The sequence below is a fragment of the Taeniopygia guttata genome, chromosome 3 (assembly GCF_048771995.1).
Source record: "Taeniopygia guttata chromosome 3, bTaeGut7.mat, whole genome shotgun sequence".
Lineage (NCBI taxonomy): Eukaryota > Metazoa > Chordata > Aves > Passeriformes > Estrildidae > Taeniopygia > Taeniopygia guttata.
The window spans coordinates 46739253-46763688 of record NC_133027.1 but is presented as its reverse complement, the minus strand read 5'-3'; the positions used below and the strand labels follow the sequence as shown (position 1 = coordinate 46763688).

The window sequence follows — 24436 nt, the reverse complement described above, 5'->3', positions numbered from 1 at the left end:
CATCCGTATTTGGAAAAGCAGAAAATGCAGCAAACATCTCTTGCCACCATTAATACAGGCTCTCGGTGTCTTAAAATAGCAAGAAGACCTTTTTTAATCCAGAAAGTGCTATATTCAGCTGGAGATAATTTGATGGTAAATTACACTCTGACAAAGAAGAGTTAATCACTGACCTCAAAATTAGCTGTTGCCTAGGTACCCCATGTCAGGCTGTGTTGACATTTATGTTGTGCAAACAGAATGCAGTACCAAGCACTCAGATGTATATTCAGGGCTTTAAAAGTGGCCAGTTTTCCAAAGTGTGATGTGGTGCCTGGGACTGTGAGTTTAATGGTGGAAATGTTGATGCCAAATGGATATCATTCAGATCATTCTGTGGGAGCTCCTGCAGATATAATCTCAGAAACATTGTTAAAAGTAAAAAAAACCCCCAAAACAAAACAAACAAACAAACAAACAAACAAAAAACCAAAACCAAACAAAAAAACCCCCACCAACAAACAATTAAACCAAAAACCCAAACCCAAAAACCCAAACTCAAAAACCCACAGCATGTTTTGTTGGGGAGAAGTCATCCTGGTTAAAAAAAGATATGCAGACATCCTTAGCAGCTAAGAATCATACGCTGGACACCTAAGTGATGTCATTAGCATGGCTTCTCAGAGGACACACCACTCTAGATACTTTTTATTTCCCTCAGTCATGGGATCAGACACCTCTGTGGGATGGAACCAACACCTCTACACAGAAAAATACACTTGGATTTCTCCAAAGTGTGTGATTAGGTACTGCATGACACTAGGGACTTCTGTGGTGTGGCATTAGCAAGGTGTACGAGGTCAAAAACTGACTGGCTGTCAGATTGCAGCAAATGGCTGTAGGGGGAATCAAAGCTTGTGCCTTCACTGATGTCTCCTGACTATTGTTACTGTTGTTGTTGCTATTTACTAATAACCTGGCAGGCAGTGGTGGTGATCAAAGCAGAGGGTTCCTCAGCACCAGGCCTTTGGTACCATGACACCGCCAAAATTGTGCCCATTGGTTTTGTGCCCTTTGCCATCCAGTGAGGGGACTCTGATTTGAAAGCACAGACAGCTCAGAAGAAAACCCTGCCTGTCAAGGGGGAGTGTGATTTTGGGATCCTTTGCTGCCCTGCAAGCCTTTGCACCTCAGGTGGGTCTGGGGGCCGGAGATTTTTGTCCCTCAGGCCAATGGATCACTGGGAGGTGCTGAAGGAGCCGATGCTCAGCACTGCCTGCTCCTGCCCCCCTGCCAGCCCACTGCTCATCTCCTTGGGAACCAGCCCCAGGCACAGGCTGATGTGCCAGGTGGGGCTTGCTAATATTAGGCGTGAAGATTGGCTCATTTGCAAGCTGGGAAAAGATCGACAATTCCTAATTTGAGTTTCCCAGCCTCAGGAGGTCCAACCAAATTTTTTTTTTTTTTTTTTTTTGCAATCTGCTTTGGGAAAAAAAACCCAAAGTTTTAGAGGGTAAATCCAAAGGTCTGCTCTGGTATTAGCCATAACACCTACTTCTGCTGTACACTCTTCAGTCAATAGTGTGTGTTCCCATAGCAACAGAAGGAATTAATTTAATGTCATTATTAGGCCTTATTTACATGCATGCACACACACACCTGCACGCCATGCATACAGAGAGAAAGAGAAGGAGAGAGTCCTACTCTTCAGGAAGATCCCCATGAGAAGTCAATCCAGTACGTGAGGTTCACTGCAAGATCCTGATTTTTCACTTTACAGGCGCAAACCCAAAAGCTCAGCCAAAAAAAATTCAGCAGCAGAGCCCAACAACAACGGGGTCCAACCTCATAGCAGTGATACAGCTGGAGTGGGGATACCACCACCCTTCATTGTCCACCCCTCAGTGCCACCTCTCACCAGGCAGGTGGTGCCAGAAGGGAAGCAGAGCTCCTCTCCCTGTGTAAGAGGAGCTCTTCCTGCACTCCTCTTCCTGCAGAGGAGTGGATTTGTGGCAACACCTCTGTCCCATCCACATTTCCTTTGCACTGTGGGAGGATGCTGCACACCAAACTCCACTGTGTTTTGCCCGCTTCATCCCAGACCCAGGGGCTTTTGGACAATCTCTGTATCATCAAACATGAGTCAGCTATTTCTGTAAGCCCTGAAGCTTTTCTTGTTTATTGACCTTCCGCTATTTGCAGTTACACATTAGCCAAATAAACTTCAGAGACAGGGTCACTCCTCTTTGCATTTCACTGGCACTTTACATTAAGGTAACACAAATATCTATGAATTGAGGGAAAGGACAACAACAATTATGCTCAGATACCACTCTCAAATGTTTAGTAACTTTAGTATTTAAACTAAGTATTTCAGAAAACCTTGTTGTGAATTCCTCGTGGGATTCAAAAGATGTAAAAACCCAGTTACATTGTAAGAGCTCTCCAAAAATGATGCTTGTTATCTTTTTGACATTTAAAATGCTAATATGGCTTTTGCTTGTATTTATTATCTAAAGGCATAGAAATATTTCTTTTTAAATGCCCAAAGGGTTAGAGTTACCTCTAGTTAAAGATATTTTGTAGATCATCAAGATCAGACAACACTCTAAATTAAATTGGGTTCTCAATGTGGGAAAAAAAAAAACCTTTGTTAATTTATCTAGAAGTATCCAATGTGACTTTAGAGATGAGCCAGTCCTGCATTCCCACACAGCCCCATAGCAGGACCAGCTGCTGCCCTGCTCTGTGAGCAGGGGAAGATTTCAGGTCTGGTTGAAAGAGACAAGATGCTGATTTCCAGGGAAGCATCACTTAGTGTATTTGTAATTATGTCCTTTTTGCTGGTTTTGAGTTTGTGCACTGATAGTCTTCTGGTGGTGTTTTCTTTGTTAATTATATCTCACCTTCCTCTAGCAATACTCAATTTTGAGCCTCAATTTTGTTACTCTAACCAGTAAGTGATCTAATTGATCTTATCTGTAATTGTGAGGATACTTGCCTCTAGTATGGAACTGAACATTATCAGTGGCAACAGAGTTGCCAGTCAAATGCTGCTCTCTTGGGTTGCATTAGATGCCTCCATTTCTAACACATCACTTTATTTTTATTCCTTTCCTGAGCAGCACTATGGATTTTAAAAAATCCTGGAAGTGAACAGCTGAGTGACTGTAGAGGATAGGTGAGGAGCAAGGGGAGGAATGTGATGCAAAGGTGACTGGCACAGAAACCTTCTGCTTGTTCGGGCACATGGCTTTTTACCCCTCCAAACTGAACCTCTCCAAATGCAGGAACTGCTTCTCTACAGCCTGTTGCAGATGGACAACCAGTGCACCCCTGTACAGGGATTTAGTGCTTCCCTCATAACCCATTGCTCTTATTCTTATCAGAGGAGTGAAAGAGTGACAAGAGCCATTGGCTCTCCCCACCACTCTCGCAGTGGTGAGAGGGGAACCTGTGCTGTGCTGCCCCTGCGCTTTCAAGGCAGTGCCTGAAATTCTGCCATGGATAATTTGATTTCCACCTGGGCAGCAGATTTCAAGAGACAGCAAACCTCCACAGCTGCTCTCCCATGGCCTGCTCCCACACCTCCCCTGGCTTCTTTGTGCCACCAAGTTCCCACAGATCACACCTCAGCCATTCGCAAAGCTCTGCAGAAGATCAAGATATGAAAGTTTCGCTGCTTAAAAAATTAAAATTAGTTATTTCAGATCATATTGTGGGGAAGGAAGCAGAGATGTGGAATTTGTTTGGACAGAGAAGGAACTTCAAAATAACTCAGCTGTACCAGCAGGCCCCATTCAGGTACTGCCACCTTAATCACGCTGTGAAGGTGTGGACTCCAAACCTCTAAACCACTTATGCTTTTAAAACTTCAAGCCCCAGATTGCAGACTCAGAAGTGTTAATAAACTATTTGCTTGTTCTGGGTGAGTGGAAATAATGGCCTTATGTATTTTTTTAAACAAAGAAGCAGACACGGGCTCATCAGTTTTGCAGGTCAACACCATGCATGCAACTATCCAAGCAGCTACACAGAGGTACAGAGGTGGAACAGAGATTTTGGGTCATGGCTATCCCAGAGCAGGTTTTTCAGTGGGTTTTAGTCTGGCTGCATGACACGGTCACTGAGTAGTGCAGCACTGGCTACACCAGGAGGGGAGCTGCAAATCCTCACTCAAGAGCGCATGTGAAAAACCAGCCTGCCCCAGCTGTGGTTGTAAAACCTTCATCTCTTGAGGGCAGGGAGTCAAGATACTGAAGCAGAAAAGAAGGAACCCTCTTCATCGAAGCAGCAGATATAAATTTGCCTTTAATTTGATTACTTCCCCCACCTGCTGTTTTGCTTTTTGTCCTGTCTAAATTGAGATTTCATACTTGGAATTCATCTATGCTCCAGAAATATCCAGATACAGAGTGAAAGGCACTGGGTGAGTCACCAAAAATCCAAGCTAAAGAATTTAGGAATGCATTTTAATTAGCATTAGCATTAATTTAATGCTAAACACAGTGCCTTTCATTACACAGTCATTTATTTTTAGCACCAAAACATACAAAATACTCTTTCGGAGTATTTGACTGCTAGCATATGCAAAATTCAAAAGGAAGACTGAATTGCAACCAACATGATATCGTTTATGACATTATCAATTCCTAAATATGTTTGAGTCTCACAAAGTCACAGGCAGGGCATCTGAAAAACCCAAAAAATGAAGCTGTTGGACATCAAAAATTGAGGAGATCAGTACTCAGAAATAAACTCCGTTCCTGGTGAATATGAGGCAGCGTACTGTGAGAAGGCAAAGCTGCTGAGGTTTAAAAAGCTGTTTGCAGGTCACTTTTAAAAAACAGTTCTGGTCATGCTTATTTCCAAAAAAAATCTACTTTTGAACCTGATGACTTAGCAAATAATCATCTCATATCAAATATCCCTTTCAAAGCCTTAATGCTGGAACATGCAGTGCTGATATGGCTCAATATAAGCACTTAAATAAAGGCTGTTATTTCTAAGACTATTATATTTTTAAAAAAGCATCAATAGGGCAGCTGAGTTCAAAAGATGCTGAATAAACTTATTAAATGCTGATTCCGGTCATCTTTTCTCTTCTGTTAGATAGCTGCAAGCCTGTTAGTCCCTCCCTGCTGTAATAGTGCTGGCAGCACCTTCCTCAACAGCCCTTCAGGGGTAACCCTGCCTCATTTCCAAGGGTGCCAGTGCACCCCCTTCTCTTACAGTTCCAGGGCAGTGCTTTAAGAACTGGGCTTCAAAACCAATTCACACAGTCAGCTTGGAAAATTATCAGTCTTTTGTGGTCTAGTCCATCACTTCAATGCAGGTGAAATTTTGATCAGTTGCTTGATCCCCTGTTAAGAAGTAAAAAATAAGGAGAATCCTCGTGATATTGTCCTTTCATCTATTTGCTGCAGTCAGCAGCAGCTGCAGAGGTTTTCTTTGATGCTTCCATCCTTTGAAGATCTCACTGCACACTGTGTATTGCATTAAGCGCCTTTGAGGTCTGCACCTGGCAGTGCTCCTGCCTCTTTATGTGGAAAATCACCCCCAGAAATACACGCATGGTGCTCAGGGAACCCAACCCATGCCAAATGCAGCTGTTGTGTGGCCTGGACATTTCTTCTAATGGTCAAAATAGTCAAATTCCCTTCTTCCATTTGAACGGGATTCCAAGCAGTATGAAGAAAAACATATACTCACTGGCCTGGCCATCGGGACTGTGGTGTAAATCTTTGCAGTTCAGATGGATTTTGGCCTTCTCTGTAGTCATCTTCAAGGTACTTTCAGACAGTTTGTGAGCATGTACACTGATTTCAGTCATGGCCCCAGTCTGCTGGATTTAGTTCAAAGAGCACCCTATTATACTGAAATCAGTATAATTGCTAGGACATAAAGGTAGTCAGAGGAGGATAAAGGAAACAAAAGTCCCCCGTTGATAGTTTGGTTTAATTCTCTCCCCTCTCCTGAATATTTTGAAATTCTTATGAAGGACATAGCTGAGTTCTTTCTGTGCCTTGTAGGGAGGAGAGGGAGAGGGCTCAGCCCAGGAGGCTGCCAAGTGCTCTGGCCCTCCATCAACAAAGCACTTAAGAGTGTACTTGTTTGTATGTATTTAGGCAGCATCATTGACAGAAATACCCATAGTACAGAGCCCTCAGGATCCAAATCAAGGCTACATGACACGTGGGAGATCTTAAAATGGCTTTTCTTTCCTTTTCCAGCAATGGTGCAGGACTCACCCAAATGACCACACAGAACTCTCCCATTGAAAGGCTGCCCATCTGGGTCCTCTCCTAAAGTGCTAGGGCAAACAGGGGTTTATCTAGTTTAGATTATAATTATATAAACACATTAAAAAACTTATTATATTACAGCACAGTGCAGGGTAGTGTATTATAGTACAGCTTAACTATAATATCTAATATGTATATGATATTATATATCTAATATATATATATAAAGCGTGGACCTTGTCTTCCTCGCGGCAGACAGTAGCATACATTGAAGCAACAACATCAAAACAACAGCAACTCTTGAATTTCTTGCTGCCATATCTTGAATTTCTGTCCTGCCATAAAACATTTCAGCCCAAAGACTGAAATTCAGCAAAGGCATAGCAACCAAAATCAGGATTCTGGAAATTATCAGGGAAGCATAGTGGATGTCACTGCCACCTACGCTGCTGCTGAGAAGACAGCTGGAAACACAACCACAGTGTGAGATGCATGTGCCTCTGAAAGTTTCACAAATCTGCACAATCCTGGGATACATTTCAGAGGAAGATGCACAGGGACTGTGACAGGTTGTATGCTGTGATAATTATAATGCCTATGTGCAATGTGTACAATGGATGATGGATAAAGTGTCACAGATTCTGCATGATAAACACTCTAAAATAAGCACATTTTTAGCTCAAAATAAGTGAAAGGTAAGCCAAACCACTTCAAATTCAAACAAAATGCAGGTCAGTATTTTCCTATTGTGTAATCTTAAAAATAGATGCAATTTCTGTCATTAACTCTTGATGATTCATCCTTAACCTGGGCTCTACTGACATTCCCACAGTGGTGGGTTGACCCAGCCCTGGACACGAGTTGCCCACCAAAGGCCACTCTATCACCCCCCTCCTCAGGTGGACAGGGGAGAGAGAATATAGCAAAGGGCTCATGAGTTAAGGACAGGGATACTTCAGTGTGCCCCAGAATCTGCCTTCCCCAGCAGCACATCCCAGGGACACGAGGCCAGCACTGCTTGACAGGGAGATAGAGAACAGCAGGGAGATGTTAGCACAAAAGAATGTAAATCCCTGAGTGAAAGCAAGTGAGTTGTTAACACCAGGCAGATGAGAAGAAGCCATAATGAAAAAAGGAAGGGGTGAACAGTTATACCACACTCCCACTGGAATCTGAAAAACAAAAAATCCCCAGCCTTGGGGTCCCTGTGTCAGAGGATGTCAGGGAAACATGTATTCCACACTCTCCTTGTGTTTAGTTGGTGCAGAAGGTCACACCTTGCAGCACTGTTGGTTGCTGTGTGGTCTGAAGCGATAAAGACCAGGGCCATGGACCCACTGACTTAGTGCTGGCTATGGACCACCTGAACAGACTCCCAAAAATGCAGTCTGAAAGTCAACAAAATTATCAGTTGTCAATTGAGGGAGAAGATGAGGCTTTCTTTCACCCTGCCATGAAAGACAGTGCCTGCAGACACAGCACCAGGATTCTGGGTAATTGCTTTTGCTTCCTTCTAGTTCCCACATGGACTTTCTTCCCTGCCTACATCCCCACCTAGGAATGGAGGCTTTGGTATCTAACCACTGTGCTCTGCCCAAATGAGCACAGAAAAGAAATCATTTTCAGATAGCAAGGTAGTAAGAGAAGAAGAAGAAAATGGGAAAGGCAAAGTGCACAGAAAGCAATGACTGGAGAGCTGTGAGTCTGGCCAGGGAAGAGGCCACTTCTTCTAAAAATACCTTTCTGATGGAAATTGATTTTATTGGTTGCATTTCCTAGGAAACTAAGTAAATGAAAGATAGGCTTTGTAATGTATTCTTTCAGTTATTCTTGCCTAATATAGGTTGAAAACAATACTTTTACTGCCAGAAAAAGACATCTATGGTCTGCAGAATGTTCAGTGTCACTGGAATGATGCACCTGGTTAAACTGTAACCTCACTGCTGTTAAACGTGGTGCTGCTGTACAATCTGAGGAAAATACTGTGCATATACAGTATGGCCTAATTCTACCCACGTATCACAGGTTTTAGAAAGTTTTTATGCTCACATTTTAAGCCCAATGCTATTCCCACTGAACTCAAAGCAGTATTCCCACAAAGCTCCATGTGAAAAAGACTTGGTACTAGATATCAGTGTACTTACAAGTGAGTTTTTTGTGATGAGGCAGAGACCAAGCAACGTGTGCACTTTCTTTTTGCCATTGGGTTTCCAGAGTTAAAACTCCATCATAGCCTTTGTAGCTGCAACCTCCCTTTGTGTTGGTGTCATTTGAAATGAAGAATGTTTTGCCCAGACTGAAGCGAGAGCAACAGTTTTTAGGCACATTAAAGCAAGTAGCAAGTCTCCAAACCCCTCTTGAGGTTACTGGAAGACTATCTGAAAGGGAGATATGGAGTGTAGCATGCCAGCATGAACAAACTACAAAGCAGAGGAGGGAAAAAGTAATGAGGGAGCGAGGAAGGGAGCGTGAGTGTGAGAAAGCTTTGCCACGCTGGCAAGAAGCAGACTGTCAGCAAAGAGGATGTTTACAGTCTTGAAGTCAGGATTCAAGGAGCAAGTGTCTGGCAAGAGTCTGCACTACAGCCCCTTGAGGTAGGGTAAGGCTGAGAATACAGAACACCAGGAGCAGTTCTCTTAGATGAGAACTGGAGACTTCCTGCTCATGCTCCTGCTCATGCAGTTGTTGAATTACAAGCAATGTGCAAAATTACCCTAAGCTGAATGCAAATGTATGTTCTAAAATCACAGCACTGAAAAATATTGGCAATATTTTAAAATCAGGAACAAAAAAGAAACTGAGAAATAGAGAAATATTCATTACATACAAATATCAAAGATCATTAATTTCTTTGTAGGGGTGTTGTGATTGCTCCATAATTAGAAACTGAAAAACATCTTATGCTTATGAGGAATGCAACTGTATCCTTCCCAGAGTTACAGCACTTACACTGAGGATAAATATTTTTCAGGAGATTTACAGACTGAGCTGATAATCAGCTCCACGTAAACATTAAAAAAAAATCATACTGTACTAAAAACTTTGTAATACTGACAGTGCTTTAATGATATTTTAATTTTGCACTGGAGAACTTATGCTATAACTGAAAATAAAACAGTTCTGCTTCAGGGAATTCTGTGGGCAAGGTGATGCACTTTCAAAATGCCTCCCACTTCCTGCTGTGACCAAACACAAGCTGGCCCATCTCTGCTGCCTGTCCCTGTGTGCTGACACACAGCTGTGCAGAGATGCTCAGCCTGGAACACGCTCCTGTCACTGACAATGCAGGCCGGGTCTGGGAATGTTTTCCCCTTGTCTGCAGGAGAAGAGAAGCCGGTTCCCTGCGTGAGCTCGGGGGTGAAGAGCTGCCAGAGATTTCAGGGGACAATAGGAGAGAACCGAGACAATTGTGAGGCAAGCCTTTGATAAAGGGGGGGAAGGAGACACTTCGTGCTTATATCTCCTCGGGGTTTTTCTGTATAGCCTCTCCTCTTATAAGGAAGTGATGAAGTGGCCCTAGAATGGTATTTTGGGACCACACCCTCAGCACTTGGACCTTGCTGCAATTTCAGTCAGTGACAAACTGTTGAAAGCATGGAAAGGATTTTAGTTGCCTTTGTGAACTGCAGCCTCTATTTCTACAGGCAAAGCTAATAGCCAAATCACTGAAAAAGAAAAAAAAATTAAAACAAGGAAAATATCAGGGGATATAATCAGAGACATCTAGTTGCAAGTCAGCACAAACCTGCAGTCCAGAAAAAACAATGAATGAACAAACTAACACCTAGAAGAAGAATTAGCATGAAACACATCCTTGACTAAACTTTTCAGCTTCACGTTTGCAGCTATAGACCTGGAAGGTGAAGAGATGTTTTGTGATTGCTCAGAGTGGGAATTGTGACTCCGTGTTCAGACCCATGATACTGAAGATGTGCAGAAAGATCCAATAAAATCAACAATGACAGTGACTGAAAGTGTGAGTGAAGAGTGAAGTGTGATTGCAGAGTGAAAACAGGCAAAACCCCGTGTATCTAAGTTATAAGAAAAGAAATCTAAAGGGGACATCTGCAAAAACAACTAACCAATGCAGTATTTGTGTTACCACCGAATGCTCTGCATTTAATAAATGGTAGTATAATAATTCACCAACATCTAATAAATGGAGGAGATAAGTGCTGATGATTGAAACAGACCAACAGATTCAGTCATCTGGGGTCTTAGTACTGCACATCCAAAAGCAGGATACATGAGGTAAATGAGGGTCAGGTAGTATTCATATGGCAGATAAGTGAAGATTCCAAATTGTGACCAATTACTTCTGACCAAAAAGGCAAGTAACTCATCTTCAGGTGAATAACACTTTTCTGAGCTTCAGGCAGAGCGAAGCTTTCCCAGAAACTTCCCCATATGGCTTTTGCTCTGCAGGCTGCAGTGCAAACACTCTCCAAAACCAGCATTTGAAGGGAAAGCATTTATTGAGTGGGAAGTGGATAATTCTGTTGAGTCTCTAATGGTATAAATGTTACTGGAGAAGGCATTCCATAACATAATGTTTGTCAAAGATTCGAGCCAAGGCAGCAGATGGAGAACATGCTGTCAGCAGGCAGAGGAGAAGCAGAGCTAAGCTTTGTGAGACCCAGGGGAGTCAAGAAGAGCTGGTTCCTGCATGAGGCTCCTGACATAGGCAGAGAGGTCACCATGACCCATCAGCAATGGAGACAGACAAAATCCTGTTTTGTTCAAAGTCAAAGCTTGATTGACAAGCTTCTCTAACCCTGAGCAGCCTGTTCTCTGGCCTGGCTGGTGAGTCAGAAGTTCTGTCTACCCCTGAAAACACAGCCCTGAGGTGGCGCATGCCCTTATTTTAGAGAAGCACTGTACCAGAGGAGTACCTAGCTGTGTCTGGTGTAGATGAGACAGAGGTTAAAGCCATAAAATCCTTTTGTAAGGGACCCTATAATGTAGCTGTTTACTTTCCTCACAGCTCTGTCAGGTTTTATAAAGGCTACTGTGGGACTTTTCTAACTATAGTTTCTTTTAACTGCAGGTGTTTTGGCTAAGCCATTTGTGTATGTTCCTCCAAGGAGGTACAATGGGTGGAAAACAAACTCCTGCAGAGGGGTAACTTCTCATGCCCCAAGAGAGGTGATCTGATTGGAAGGCCTCCTCTCTGTTTATAGCCTACCTGGCTTTGATGCCACTGCCACCAAGTAAGGGGGAATTCAATCAGATGGTTCTACAAACCAGCCGACACCTCCAGAAAGCTGCTCTTGTAGGTTTCATGCAACACTTAGCAGGATGTGCCTGCTAAGTCAAAATCTGATCCCCTACATATTATGTCCAGGACATAGGCACCACCACTCCTATGACACCCCAGAAGTGGAAAGCAGTGAGATGAGACTGAAGCCTCAGGGGAAGCCCTGTGTGCACAACTTGGTTACAACAGCACATCCTGAGGACATTGCACAAGGCCAGCTGGAGACACTTGTTAATGAGAATCTTGGTACACAGAGAATGAGAAATGTGACCTTTAGAAATTCAAATCAGGCTTGGCACATGTGTCTTCCAAATGACTGCTGTGACTCCTGTCAGGGCTCATGTGGATATGGGGCATGTCTCAATGGCAGGCTCACTGCTTGTTTTCCACGTGCTGCGACCCAGCCTCCTCCCTGCCACAGCAGCACAAGCCCTCTGCTCCACGTGTCCCCGAGTGTGTCAGGCCATGCTCACACACCGAGCTGGGCTCTGCGACTCCGGGAGCTCCAGCTCTGCACCCTCAACCTCCCACCCGGCCGACAACGTGAGAGCGAGCACTGTGCGTGTGCCCAGCTGTGCACAGCTCTTCTGCAGTTCCTAGCAACTGAACCGCAGCCTCCCCACCAATCTACTCTTCCCTGTGCATCAGCTTGCTTATTCAAATACACCTCACTGGTGTCCAACCTTCTCTTTTCACCCAGACGGCTCCAGCTCTTCCTTTATTTACCCTTTTCCTTTCCTCTTGCCTCACTGAGATGCATTTCTGCTTTTGCTCACTCCTGATATCAAACCCACTGTAAAGGACTGTGATTAATGTGCAAAGAAGGGACACCAGAAGGAAAAATACCTAAACACCTCCTGTAGGACTTACTGCAGAAAGGTTATTGGAGCATCTGGGGAAAAGGATTTTCTACCAGGTAACTTGTCTAACTCTCCCTTAAAATCCTGTCTCTCTTAGGGAAGGTTTTACTGAATGATCCCTCTCTTGCTCAGAAGGGAGTTCATGAGTCTACAAAATACTCTTGCAAGCTGTGGAGGAGAAAAATAAAAAAATCCCTCAAAATATAGAGCAGAACCTTAAACCCAGCATCAGGTTTCATAGCTTAGACTTGTGCGCATCTGAGTCAATTATCCAATAGTCTGATCTGGGGAATGCCCAGGAAGAGGGTGGAACAGGATATTTAATTTTATTATGGGAGAAGTTATTACAGAAGTTCTGGCCTGCAGAGAATGTCTCCATGCAAGGTTTAAGTTTGAGAGTCAAAATCTTACCACTTCCTTTAATTTCTCCTTTTATTTTCTCCACTTTACGTAATCCACATTGTATTTCCAGGGAAGTAGGTAGAAAATCAAACAAGTTAATAAGAGTTACATTGTCTCATTAATGGCAACTTGGAATAGATCAGTAACAAAACAAGCAAAACAGTGTATTACACCTACAGAGTTTTGCTTCAAGAAGTGAAAACTCCAAAAGGAGGGGATGGATATAGTGGAAAAACTATAACTTGTGGCACAGTTACATGTGAGAAAAAGGATTCTGAACCACAGATGCTGAACAAAATCAAACACATCACCAAAAAAACAGAAGAAAAAGAAGGGAAATAACCAAAAGATAACCCCTATAAAAAACAAAAACCAAAACAAAAAAAAAAAAACAAACAAACAAAAACCAAAAAACAAAAGGAACAAAAAAGATGACCTGAGCTTTCAGGGAATACAAAATAACAGACCTATTTTAGGGTCACATCTGAATCTCTCTGGAAATGAAAGGTGGCTATTGCAATGACTGAAAACCACACTGGGCTTTCGTGCTGGCAGCACAACTCACTTAGAATGGGGAAATACAAATATCAGAGAAGGTTCACACCAAGCTGTTGGCTGTCCTACTTTGACTACACTATCTCTCTATGCTACAAAGATGAATGTATTTAAAAACAAAGAATATAAATGCTCTAGTCAAACCTTGGGTCAAGCAAAAAGCATGTCTTTCTGGAAAAGCAATACATAAGTTATTATGTAACTAAACATTGTTTAACATATTACACTAAACATTTTTCATGCCTTTTCTCAGCACTCTCTTGCTTGGTTCCAGTGGACAGATCAGCCGCTGCAATGGTATTTTTTGTAGCAGGTAGATTTAAGAACTCCAGAAGGGGACTGCTGATTATCCATATGTGCAAGGGTTGTAATTTCAATGTATGTTTTTTTATTAGTAGTATTTTGTAACTTTACACACTAGTTTCACATTACTTCTGAATCACTACCAAAAGTGACAACTTTAATTAGGTTTTTAAATATATACAAGACAGAGGGAGGCATTTGGAAGCAAAGCACATTGTATTTCTCCCTATCAGCCTCTAGGCAATCACTTGAATTGAAACTATGCCAGCAAATGGAACACTCCTGTGTACATACCTCAGTTTTACCTTCAGTGAACTGGACTTGTTCATGTAATTACTGATAGGGTGAAATCACCATGGAGAATGAAATTATCTCCCAAGTGAAGCTGGTATTTCCTCTGACTGTAAAACATGACTATTTGACAGGACATATGCTTTGGAGTTTATGTAAGTGAAGTCTGTGAAAGCCAAGAGAACCTTCCTGGATGATGCAGAAAAATCTCAGAAAGTCAGTGACAAAATAAAGAGCTGCCACAAGTGTCACCCCAGAATTATACACAGCTCTTTTGCTTCTTCCTCCTGGCAGCTGTGTGAACATTGAAAGGTCCTATTTCAGGACCACAGATGAGTCACTCTGGAAAATGAGAGGAAGAGAACAAAAAGTCAGTGGGTTTTGCAAGTGGACACAAGACTCACAAGGAAGGAAAACTACCAGTGAAAATTGTGGAAAAGAACTGCGCCTGCAGTCACAGCACAAAACTTAAGCTGTTGGACTGGCAGCAAAATCCATTGGCAAAGAAGTGGCACAGAAAATCACCAGATCAGTCCTAATTTGATATCTGTGCTTCCTGATTCCACAGGAAAATAACCCAAAGTCATTATTTTCCAGGTGTACATTTTGGGATGGTATCGTAATGTAACCTTTAAACACACTGAAACAAACAAAACATACTGTGGAGGAAAAATCAACATATTTCTCAAATATTTCTTTTGTCCATATGGTTTAAAGAGTGAAGAAGAGCACATATTACTCTTCAGAGCCAACACAGCCCACTCTTTTCATGTTTATTCTTATTTTACACTCTTTTTCTTCTGCTTCTGAAAGGGAAATATATGCATCTATTGAGAACTTCTAACACTCTTCGGAACTGAATCTTATTATCACAAGAATGGGATAAAGTAGGTGGATGCAGAGGCAGCACCTTGGGAGTCCTTTATCCAGCTGAATTTGTTAGATGGGTGATTGAGTGTATTTCTATTTTAAATAACCATTTATGTGCATTAGGCAGCAGGTCCACTCAAACTATTGAGTTTACTCAGGGTTAAGCTGGGAGTCTTGCTTTGTGCATTGGACTATTTTTTTTTTTTCTTTAAACAAGCCTACTGAAAGTTGACATTGGCACTTGGAAGCATTCTGAACAGCTGCTAAGAGTATGATGATGGTAGATCACACAAACCATCACTGAGGTGTCATTCAGCTCTCAGAACTGTAACCAATCTCCTTTAATCCTCTTTTTTGAGGAATGTCTGAATTGCTGAAGGTTGAACATACATTCTCCTAGAGCTGCAAAATCATTACTATCCCTAAATTTTGTTGGTTGCTGAAAAGGCAGTCTCATCTTCTGAGTTATCTGTGGGTAGGGGTGCACTTTCAAGGGTAACTTTTATGAATTACCAGCATCTATCAACAACAAAAGTAAGGTCTGTGATAGTCCAGAAAACATTCCTTGCAATAGTTTAAGCGCAGTAAGGAAAGTGTGCACTTTCCTTTCCTCACTAAGACATGAACTTCAGCTCTGCATTTTTTCAAAGCAAGCATTTATTCCTTCTAATTATTTTCATATTGGGCAAAAGAATTCAGTATATTTTATTTTTCCAGAGGAAAAAAACATTGAAAATTGCACTGAAGTATTACCTAAAGTGACAATTCATTCTTGTATCTCCTAAAATACAACCATTTAGCTCAAAACAATTAACAAAAGCGAATGGACTCTTTTCAAGGTACCGTGTTCTCGTTGACTGCATGCAAGTTCTTCCCTGAGACACACAAACTTGTATCACAAAAAACCTTTTTCCCCTTTACCTGCTGAATTTTTTCTTATATTGAATTACTGACAGAGGTGCAACTTACTGCATAAAATATTCAAAGATATGCAAATATGTTTGCAGTGAGCAGCCACAAATCTACAGTAGCTGCCTGGAAAGCAATTTACTGTGAACACAAACATGTTCTCTTCATCTGTTACATGCAGTTGGCTACATCCCTAGAACAGTTATTATGCTATTCCAGAAAATTCTGAAACATGGTCTGTACAAGCTTGTGGAACAAAATGTTTTGTCAAGAATGCTGCTGATACTGTCAGCATTCTTTAAGGCAAAGAGCTACAAAGTGTTGAGATGCAATTAGTTTGCAATTGCAAAAAGTAGGCATTCTCCCTTCCTTTTTTTTTAATTTGAAAAATGTTTTACTCACAAGCCCAAAAGAACCTATTTAGACATCTGCTACCTCTTTACCTCATACCCAGCACAGGACATGATGTTCAGCCTAACCCAACTGCTTCCTCTTGCATGATGACCCCAGCTGATGCAGTCACTTACCAACACCACCTTCCCTGGAGGCTCCAGGCTTGAAACCAAAGGCATCTCACAGGAGCACAAACATAGGGATGGGAAGAGTATGCTTCAAAAGGATAGTGCTTATCATACAGAAAAGTGACAGAATGGTTTAATACTCTCCAGGTGTCCAAACCCAGTAATGTGAAGAGCATTCCCTCATTTGCTGATGCAGTCATTACGGGGTTCTCCTCAGACTTGTACTAGAAACTGTGATAATTAGTCACAAGACATCTTCACCCTGCAGCATGTGGCACAGATTCTGTAGCTACCAGCACCAGTGACATTAGTTTTGACACATATTAGGGTTACAAAGTTTATTGCTGTTGATGCAAATTTTGAATTTGACATAAGCCACTTATTTTTCAGTTTTGCTTAAGAAAACAGAAAATTGCAAGCAGTCATTCTCACTCTTTTGCTAAAGACCTCAAGAAATATCAGAAAATATTCTGCTGTAAAAGAAAATTTCTTTCTGTCATGGAAGAAAGAGGAAGAAAACTATTCTCTTCTAATTCTTGTAAATAAATCACTTCAGTTTTATTAGCAAACATAACCATGTAAGAAATTAATATAAAAAAACTAAAGATGCCATATTTTCTTTGCCACAAATTGTTACATACTCTCTAGTGACTCTGAGTGCTCTGATTAACATAGGATACACTTTCAGCCAAAAAGATATTAAATAACCTTTTAAATCAGATATTAAACCACCTTTTCCCCTAAAGCACAATACAATAAATGGATAACAGTAAAGAATAATAAATAGAAAAGTTAGTAATAAATTCAACACTGCAAAAGAACAAAACTAGATTTCCTTTCTAAAATTATTTTTGTGACATATCAGTCCAGTTGATTTGTCAGGAGAACGCGGCTTGGATTTACATGTATCTGTTTCGAATGTACTCTCTGTACATGAGGAAGTCATCTCTTCCCAGGGGCTGCATGTTTCCTCTTCCAGCCTGAATGTGTGCATGGAAAATCTCTATCGATTTCCTATCAGTTCTTGGAGGCTGGACTTCATAAATATTGTCTTGAGAAAAAGAGGAGATGGGTACTCTGGAAAAAAGCAAACATGCAGAATATTTGGAGCTTTAGGCAAAAATTTTCCACAGAGAGAGAGAAGAGTATTTAGTTTCCTTGAATTATACAGAAGAGTCAATGAGAGGGCAAGTTCCCACTAGAGAATTCATTTACCTAGATTTTTATCACTACTCCAGACCTAGTAAGACATAGCTTTCCAAGTAGGGTAATTAGGTAAGTTGTCATTAATCACATTACAGAATACCTCCTCACTTCCCTTTGCCCTGCCCTCATTTCTTCATCCTTCCTCAGATCTGCTACGGTCAGTAAGTACCCCAGCTAAAGTAGATCTGTGCCATCCATTATAGCAGATAAGAGAAAGACTTCATTGAGCTTCTACTTAGTAGCAATTATAACAAGTGATTATACTCTGAGTCAACACAGAGAAAGGACTAATTAGGTAAGAAATTTCCATCTAATTATCAGGAAGCAGAGCATTTATTATAAGCAACAGCACTCAGATATTTTATGAAAATATTTTTTAAATCTTCTTCATCCAACAAATAATATATTTGAATCCTAATAGACACATATTTTTGGGCTCAAAGCTTCTCAGGTAAGAAAGTAAAGTGGCAACTTACTGTCAAAGCTCACTATTCCATAAAGCAAACATCAACCAGCTCAAATGCAATGAAGACTCAGATATTAGCATCACTGCCATATTCTACAAAAGCCACAGTCATGACTCACTACCTGTGTGCTTTTCAGGAGACAAGAAAGTTATTTTTGTGCATAGAATCTCTTATTTTGAAGGTGAAAAAACAAGTAAGAACTAGAACACTTGAGCAAAGGGAAAGCCCTTCTATAAATAAAATGCCCTAATAAAGTCCTACTTGCATTATAGGCACAAACTAATGTTTGACACTGTTTCTAAATTAGAATCTCCATTAAAACTGTCAAAAAACTCTTGCTCCCTCATTTTGCAGCCTTTTATTTTAGTAAAATATATTGTATTTTGGATGTTTCATTAGTCGTGTTAGTCATGTTTGTTAGTCTTCAAAAATTACTGCAGTGTGTCATGTAGGATATACTGTGCCTATATTCCAGTACAACTGGAAAATTATATATAAAGCAAAAAGTTTTCCAGATTAAAGTAATACTTTTCAATTTTACATCTCAACTTTCCATAGCCACAAATTCATTTGATTACTCTTTGATTGCAATCATAGAATTAATTATACAAGTATACTATTGAACTTGATACAATAAAATCACTGGCCCCCCACAAAGTTTGGCCGCATACTCTAAAACTTAATGATTTTTTTCAACAATGTGACAGTTTCTTCTCATTATCACTTCTAATTTGTTTAAGGTGGATGTTTTCAGAGCTGGTAAAAAATCTTAGTCTAGATGCTTTAGAAGTAGATTCTTTTTCAAAGCATCCATAGTTTCTGCAGTACTGATTTAACCAGTGTAAAGTATCCAAGCTGAGACTCAAATGCAATGGCATTTGACATTAGCACGCTGTACTAACTTACCAAGTGTCACAAAAGATGTCACTTACTCAAATATAACTGGTCTGTCTGGTCCACTAGCAAGTGGGTAATTAAGTAAAGTGCAAAACAGAGCCATTACACTAAAATGATGCCTTCTCTATTTATTGATTGGTTTCTAAAGATACAACATTTCTGATGCACTAATGACTCAAAAATCCTTTCCTTAGGTACAATGGAACCTGGGAAGCAAAGTGTATTTAATTTTGAGCATTTAATAACCAAATCTCAATTTTCCTCCTACTTGCATCAACATGATAAGAATATATTGAAAGAACCACATGTTCATGAGCGCCAACTTTGATTAATAACCCTGTATTAAGCTGTAACTATTTGTAGAGTGCTTGTATTATCCAGTCATTTAATTAAAAGTTATTTCTCTAACATATTCATGTAAAAATCTACTTTATTTAATAAGTTTAGTATCTTACAATAGTCATGAAGGAGAGCACGTTATTTATGACTTGGCTATCAGGTTTCCCTAGAGACCTGTAGCTTTATGGCCTCCCAGTGAAAATTACGTAGACAGGAACATAAGCTTTATGTCATGAAGGACAGCACCCTTGACATGAAATTTTCAATTATTTCCATCCCACTTATGAGCAAGCTTCCTGGTGCTATGGTTTCACCAAGAGTATCATTGTCTCTACAGTAAAATATACAATTAAAACCTTCAGTTATAATAAGGATATTCCATACTTCCAAGGAAAAGTTCATGATGATGTAGATTAGCTCTCAGACAGTCACCAGAAAGCCACTGCATTTGTTTCAACATTAATTAGTTCTCCTCAAGTCTCTGAAGTATATCTAAAAAGTACACAAAACCTACTTTTTCACCTTGTTTGAAGCCTAAGCAAATATCCATGAAGATCAGAGGGCTAGAGTACCTCTCCTATGAAGACAGGCTGACAGAGTTGGGGTTGCTCAGCATAGAGACAAGGAGGCTCAAGGGAGACATTTTATCACCTTCCAATGCCTAAAAGGGGCTGCAAGAGAGCTGGAGAGGGACTTTTTTAAAGGCATGAAGTGATGGGACAAGGGGGAATGGCTTTTAACTGAAAGAAGACAGGTTTAATTTAGGCATTAGGAGGAAATCCTTCACCGTGAGGGCAGTGAGGCACAGGAACAGGTCACCTAGAGAAATTATGCTTGCCCTGTCCCTGGCAGTGTTCAAGGCCATGCTGGACAGGGCTTTGAGCAACCTGGTTTCGTGGAAAGTGTCTGCCTGTGGCAGTCACATTCTTCTCTCTTTCAGGATTTTTTCATAGAGGAGCACAGAGGAAAGAAAAAGAAAACAATTGCTATTTGTGCTCCTTGTTTTCCCATGTGGAATGTGTTTGGAGAATTGTTTACCTGGGGTGATTGCTTGACCGGATTCTGGTGAGGATGGTTTGAGCCTGATGGCCAATCCAATCCACCTGTATGTGGATTCTGGCAAGAGGGTCACGAGTTTTGAGGAGTTAGATGTGGTAGTTAGAAAAAGTAGCTATGTAGTTTTAGTATCTCCTTTAAGTAGTATATTAAGGTATTATAGTATAGTTATAATAAAGAAATCCTTCAGCCTTCTGAACTGGAGTCAGACATCATCATTTCCTCCCACTGGGGTCACCTGCATTTACAATATCTGCCCATGGTAGGGGGTTGGATAACTGGATGGTCTTTAAGAGTCCATCCAGCCCATTCTATGACCTGACCTGAAGCACAGGCACTGAAGACAGCTTGGACCCTGATGTACGCACCAGCCACACTTCAGTATAAGGATATTTAAGTGTGTCCACACTCCTCTTTTGTGCTACAGGGAATCAAAACACTCAAATCCCTTTTCAGGAGGGAATAAAGTTTCTTGTACTCCTAGATAAATGTATGAAGTACATTTGAAAAGATTTTGAGAGTATATTTTTACAACAGTATTATTTATATCATACCAAAATGAGTATTAGGGAATTAGGAAATTAGGAACAGGTGCTCTGTGTCAGCCAACAGTAATTACACTACAGTACTTAGAGTCTGTCTTCATACACATTGTAATAGATTGTGCTAAAAGTAATCCAGCTCTGTTTAGCTCTAAGTAAAATGCCATCAATTTTCCTTCATGGAATTTCTAAGAACAAAAAGAACTTCAATATCCTTCCACATCCTCCACTCAACTTCAGTATTATTTCACTGCATCACTTGGGTCCCTGTTCAAGTCCTCATTTTTTATTTCTAGTCTATATTTACAGTTTCTAAATTCAAGACAGAAACTTCTCTTCAGTATTTATACAATTAATATTTGAATTCAGAAACATCACTGCAGCAACATTATAAAAATAAGAAATATTTCTTCTTTTGTAACGGCTTCATGAATTTAATTTAAATGGTCAAGTGATTAAGATTGTGAAATGTGGGGTTTCTCAAGAAAGCTTTTCTTGAGAAGTGTGGAAAAGACAACTAACCTAAACTTAAATTATATCTCACTGCTGATATGAGCCCAAAGTTTTAGACTGAGTACTTAATTTTACTATGAAAAGAACTGGGGTTTGATTGCATTTGTATCATATATGAAGCAACCACTTGAGAATTAATTTGGTCAGATTTTTTTTCAATTTAAAAGGCATCTAACATGAAATTAATAAAAGTTAGTATAATTTTTTAATTTCTTCAAGAGCTCCTTGAGAAACGAGTGCAAGCTGTGCCTCAGCTGCTCTTACTGAAAACCCTCCCTTCTCTCCCTAATCTTGAGTACACTTATGTTCATTCTATTATATTTCTCAAAAGTTAGTATTCTCCAAGGAAACTCCTGATTCAGAGCAGAATTCAAACTTGGTAAGAGAAAGCTTCCTAGTTTCAGAGTTGAACAACATGTCTTTTAAGAATGGCTACATTTGTGACTTTAACTAAAACAACAATCTGTCACCATCCTAACAGTATTTAAACATTTTTAAAACGTTACAGAACAAAACACAAGGAAAATTTTTAAGCAGTCTAGCGATATACTGTAATAAAAAAGAAATCACCAACTCTAAGATATTCTATTTCCTCTCTCATGTGCATAGTGGACCATGTTTGGTAGAACTGGCAAGGAGAGATGATCTACCTGACTTCAAGAGGAGTGACAGGAGGCACAATTTGTGTGCCCTATGACTTTTACACTTCTACTATTCAGAGACACATGGAAATTACACTTAAGTGAAAAATTAACATCTGACTATCCCAAAGCCACCAGAATTCTGTGTAGAGACTCTCTTTAATGTGCTCATTTTACAGCAGCTCAGCATTGGGAAAAAAATTACATTTAAAGGAGTAAGAAAGAAATTATTATCTCCTACACTGTCTTACATGCTGGGGGATTTTGCAATTATAAAAAAGAGATTGCCTTCATTCATAGCAAAAAAAATATTCTTCTTCTTACAAAATATTTTCTTAATAAACTTGTCTATTTAAAACATTCAGGATTGCTCCCTCAAATTGAAAAATAGTTTTACAGTTTGCCAATCTAATTTACTACTTTAATACCCATTAGGCATGTTTTATTCTAAAACTACAGGTTCATTTACTTACAAATATGGTATCATCACTTTAAATGTAGGTAATACCAAGTAACTAAACATTGCTATTAGACAGTATTGTCTCATACACAGCATTACATCTGTTTCATGTCATTCTTTCTCAGCCCAACTGAGACTCACCCAGTCTCTCTCCCTACTTAGGTATAAATGCTGTGTTTAAGGTTTTCTCACTTCACCAGCACAGAGGGGTGGACAAGAGGCAGTGCAGGAAACAAAGCTGAGGCTTCTGTAAATCAACGGACTGCAGAAAAGCTCTTGCAGCTCTAAGAAGTGGCCACGCTGTTGGATAAAGGATCATGTACTTCAGCAACAGAAGTAAATAAAATTCTGCCTTGCCTTGGTGAAACTTTAAGCTGCCTTTCACTACAGAAAGATGTCAACTGGGAAGGTAGTACTTAATCATCTGAATTTTAAGTCCTGGTTCAATATTAGTATGATATTTGGATAATACCATGACCCTTTTTATACACTAGTACTAACAAATGCAACTTTGAATGTTTTTTAGTGAAGAGTAAACAAGAAGAAATTTCCCTCTAAACTCAATAGATTCAGCACTTTCTGTTAATTCAGGATTGCTAAGACTTTTAAATACAAACCTCTTGATACTACAAAAAACTAAAGAAACAAAACAAAAAACAAGATTCCCCAAAAGAACAAAAACAAAATCCAAAAACCCAGTTCTTCATGCTATGCATTGAAACACCTTTTGTAGTAAAGAAAATAGAAGTGTGACTCTCAAGCAATTTAATATGAAATTTACCTGATTACTTTTCATATCTAATGACAAAAGCAAAGTCAGGCTAAAGGCAAAAAGAAATACTTACAAATTTATGACCTTATCCAAGGGCTGCCTTGAACAAAATTGCTGGCTGCCCTTGTCTTGTTTATGCTGACTCTGTCCCAGCTGAACAAACCTGTGAAAATCAGTAGATCGAAGAATAAATCAAAGAAATAAAAATAATTATCCCCCAAAAATAATCAAACAAAGAAAATGACACTAAGAAATGAGATTTTGAGTCATTCTATGTAAGTCACTGAGCATGATGTACTTTTCTGGTTAACAAGAGAGATTTTCAAAAGGTCATAGTGGGTGCATGAACTCAGAACCTCCTTTGAAAAAATATTTGCTCATCAATTGGTGTCACCTAGTATGTCACAGAAAGAAACAGGCCTCCCCTAAAAAAAAGGCAGCCCTCTACAGCTCTTCCCATGTCCTTCTCAAAGCAATCAGTCAGAGGAATAGCCTATGAAAAAATCAGCAAAAGACACAAATTCTCTCAAGCTTCAGATTTAAGTCAGTCCTCTACTGAATTCAATCTAGTTTATTAATCTGAAATGCTGTTAGTCCAGATCACTTATTTACAATCACAACCTTTTGGGACAATTTCTCCATCTCCAAATATTTGCTGGAACACGCTGCCAAATGAAAATACTGTAATTTTTTTTTTTTTTTCTGGGCACCAAAGTGGAACAAAATCTTCTGAAAAGTAGTTTCTTACTAATCTTAGTCACTCAGAATAGGAGGAAAAGTCAGACAGTTTCAGATGTAAATATATGTAGCTATCTTGCACTCAATTTGTTCACTCTCCAACACAGCTGTGCCACTGGAAAGACAAGTAAATGTCAGTTGTGATTTACTAGTTTAATTTTCTGAGGCAGAGAGTTTTTCTTAACAGTGAGCTTCCACTTAGCTTAAGAAGTCTTACTGGTCTACTTCAGGAATATTTATTACATTTTAACAAGCAACTATTACCAGTGCAAAACCAATTGCATGAAAGAGTGTACAGAAGTCAAATGAACAACATGTTCCTAAGCAACTTATTGCAGCTTTTCTTTCTGCTACATTCAGATTCTATACTGTAGAAACAAATGCCTCAGAGACAAGCAACATCAACTTTGACTGTTAAAGGAATAAATACTTACATTACTAAATAAGAGAATTTTAGGTGGAATACTGCAGGAGCCTGCTATTGAAACCAACTTAAAAAAAAACAAAGGCAAATCAATTGCATAAGTGTTTTAATTAATTGCTTCAAATTATTCAATATTTTGAAAATTACAAGACCTAAATGCATACAAGCAAGTCTCCTGACATCAGGAAG

The 24436-nt window shown here is 39.9% G+C and overlaps 1 protein-coding gene across 3 annotated transcripts in view; it reads right to left on the bottom strand.

The window, feature by feature from the left end:
* Positions 1-16515: 16515 nt before the first annotated feature.
* The window catches only part of FIG4 (FIG4 phosphoinositide 5-phosphatase), a 50150-nt gene continuing 42229 nt past the window's right edge, over positions 16516-24436 (bottom strand). For 2 of the 3 annotated variants that reach the window (XM_041715119.2, XM_041715120.2), the window contains 2 exons: positions 23159-23248; positions 16516-17269 (listed from right to left, as the gene is read on the bottom strand). In XM_041715119.2, the coding sequence (XP_041571053.2) occupies positions 17092-17269; positions 23159-23248 (268 nt within the window). In that variant the 3' untranslated portion in view covers positions 16516-17091. The other variant, XM_072926771.1, reaches the window with a different exon arrangement.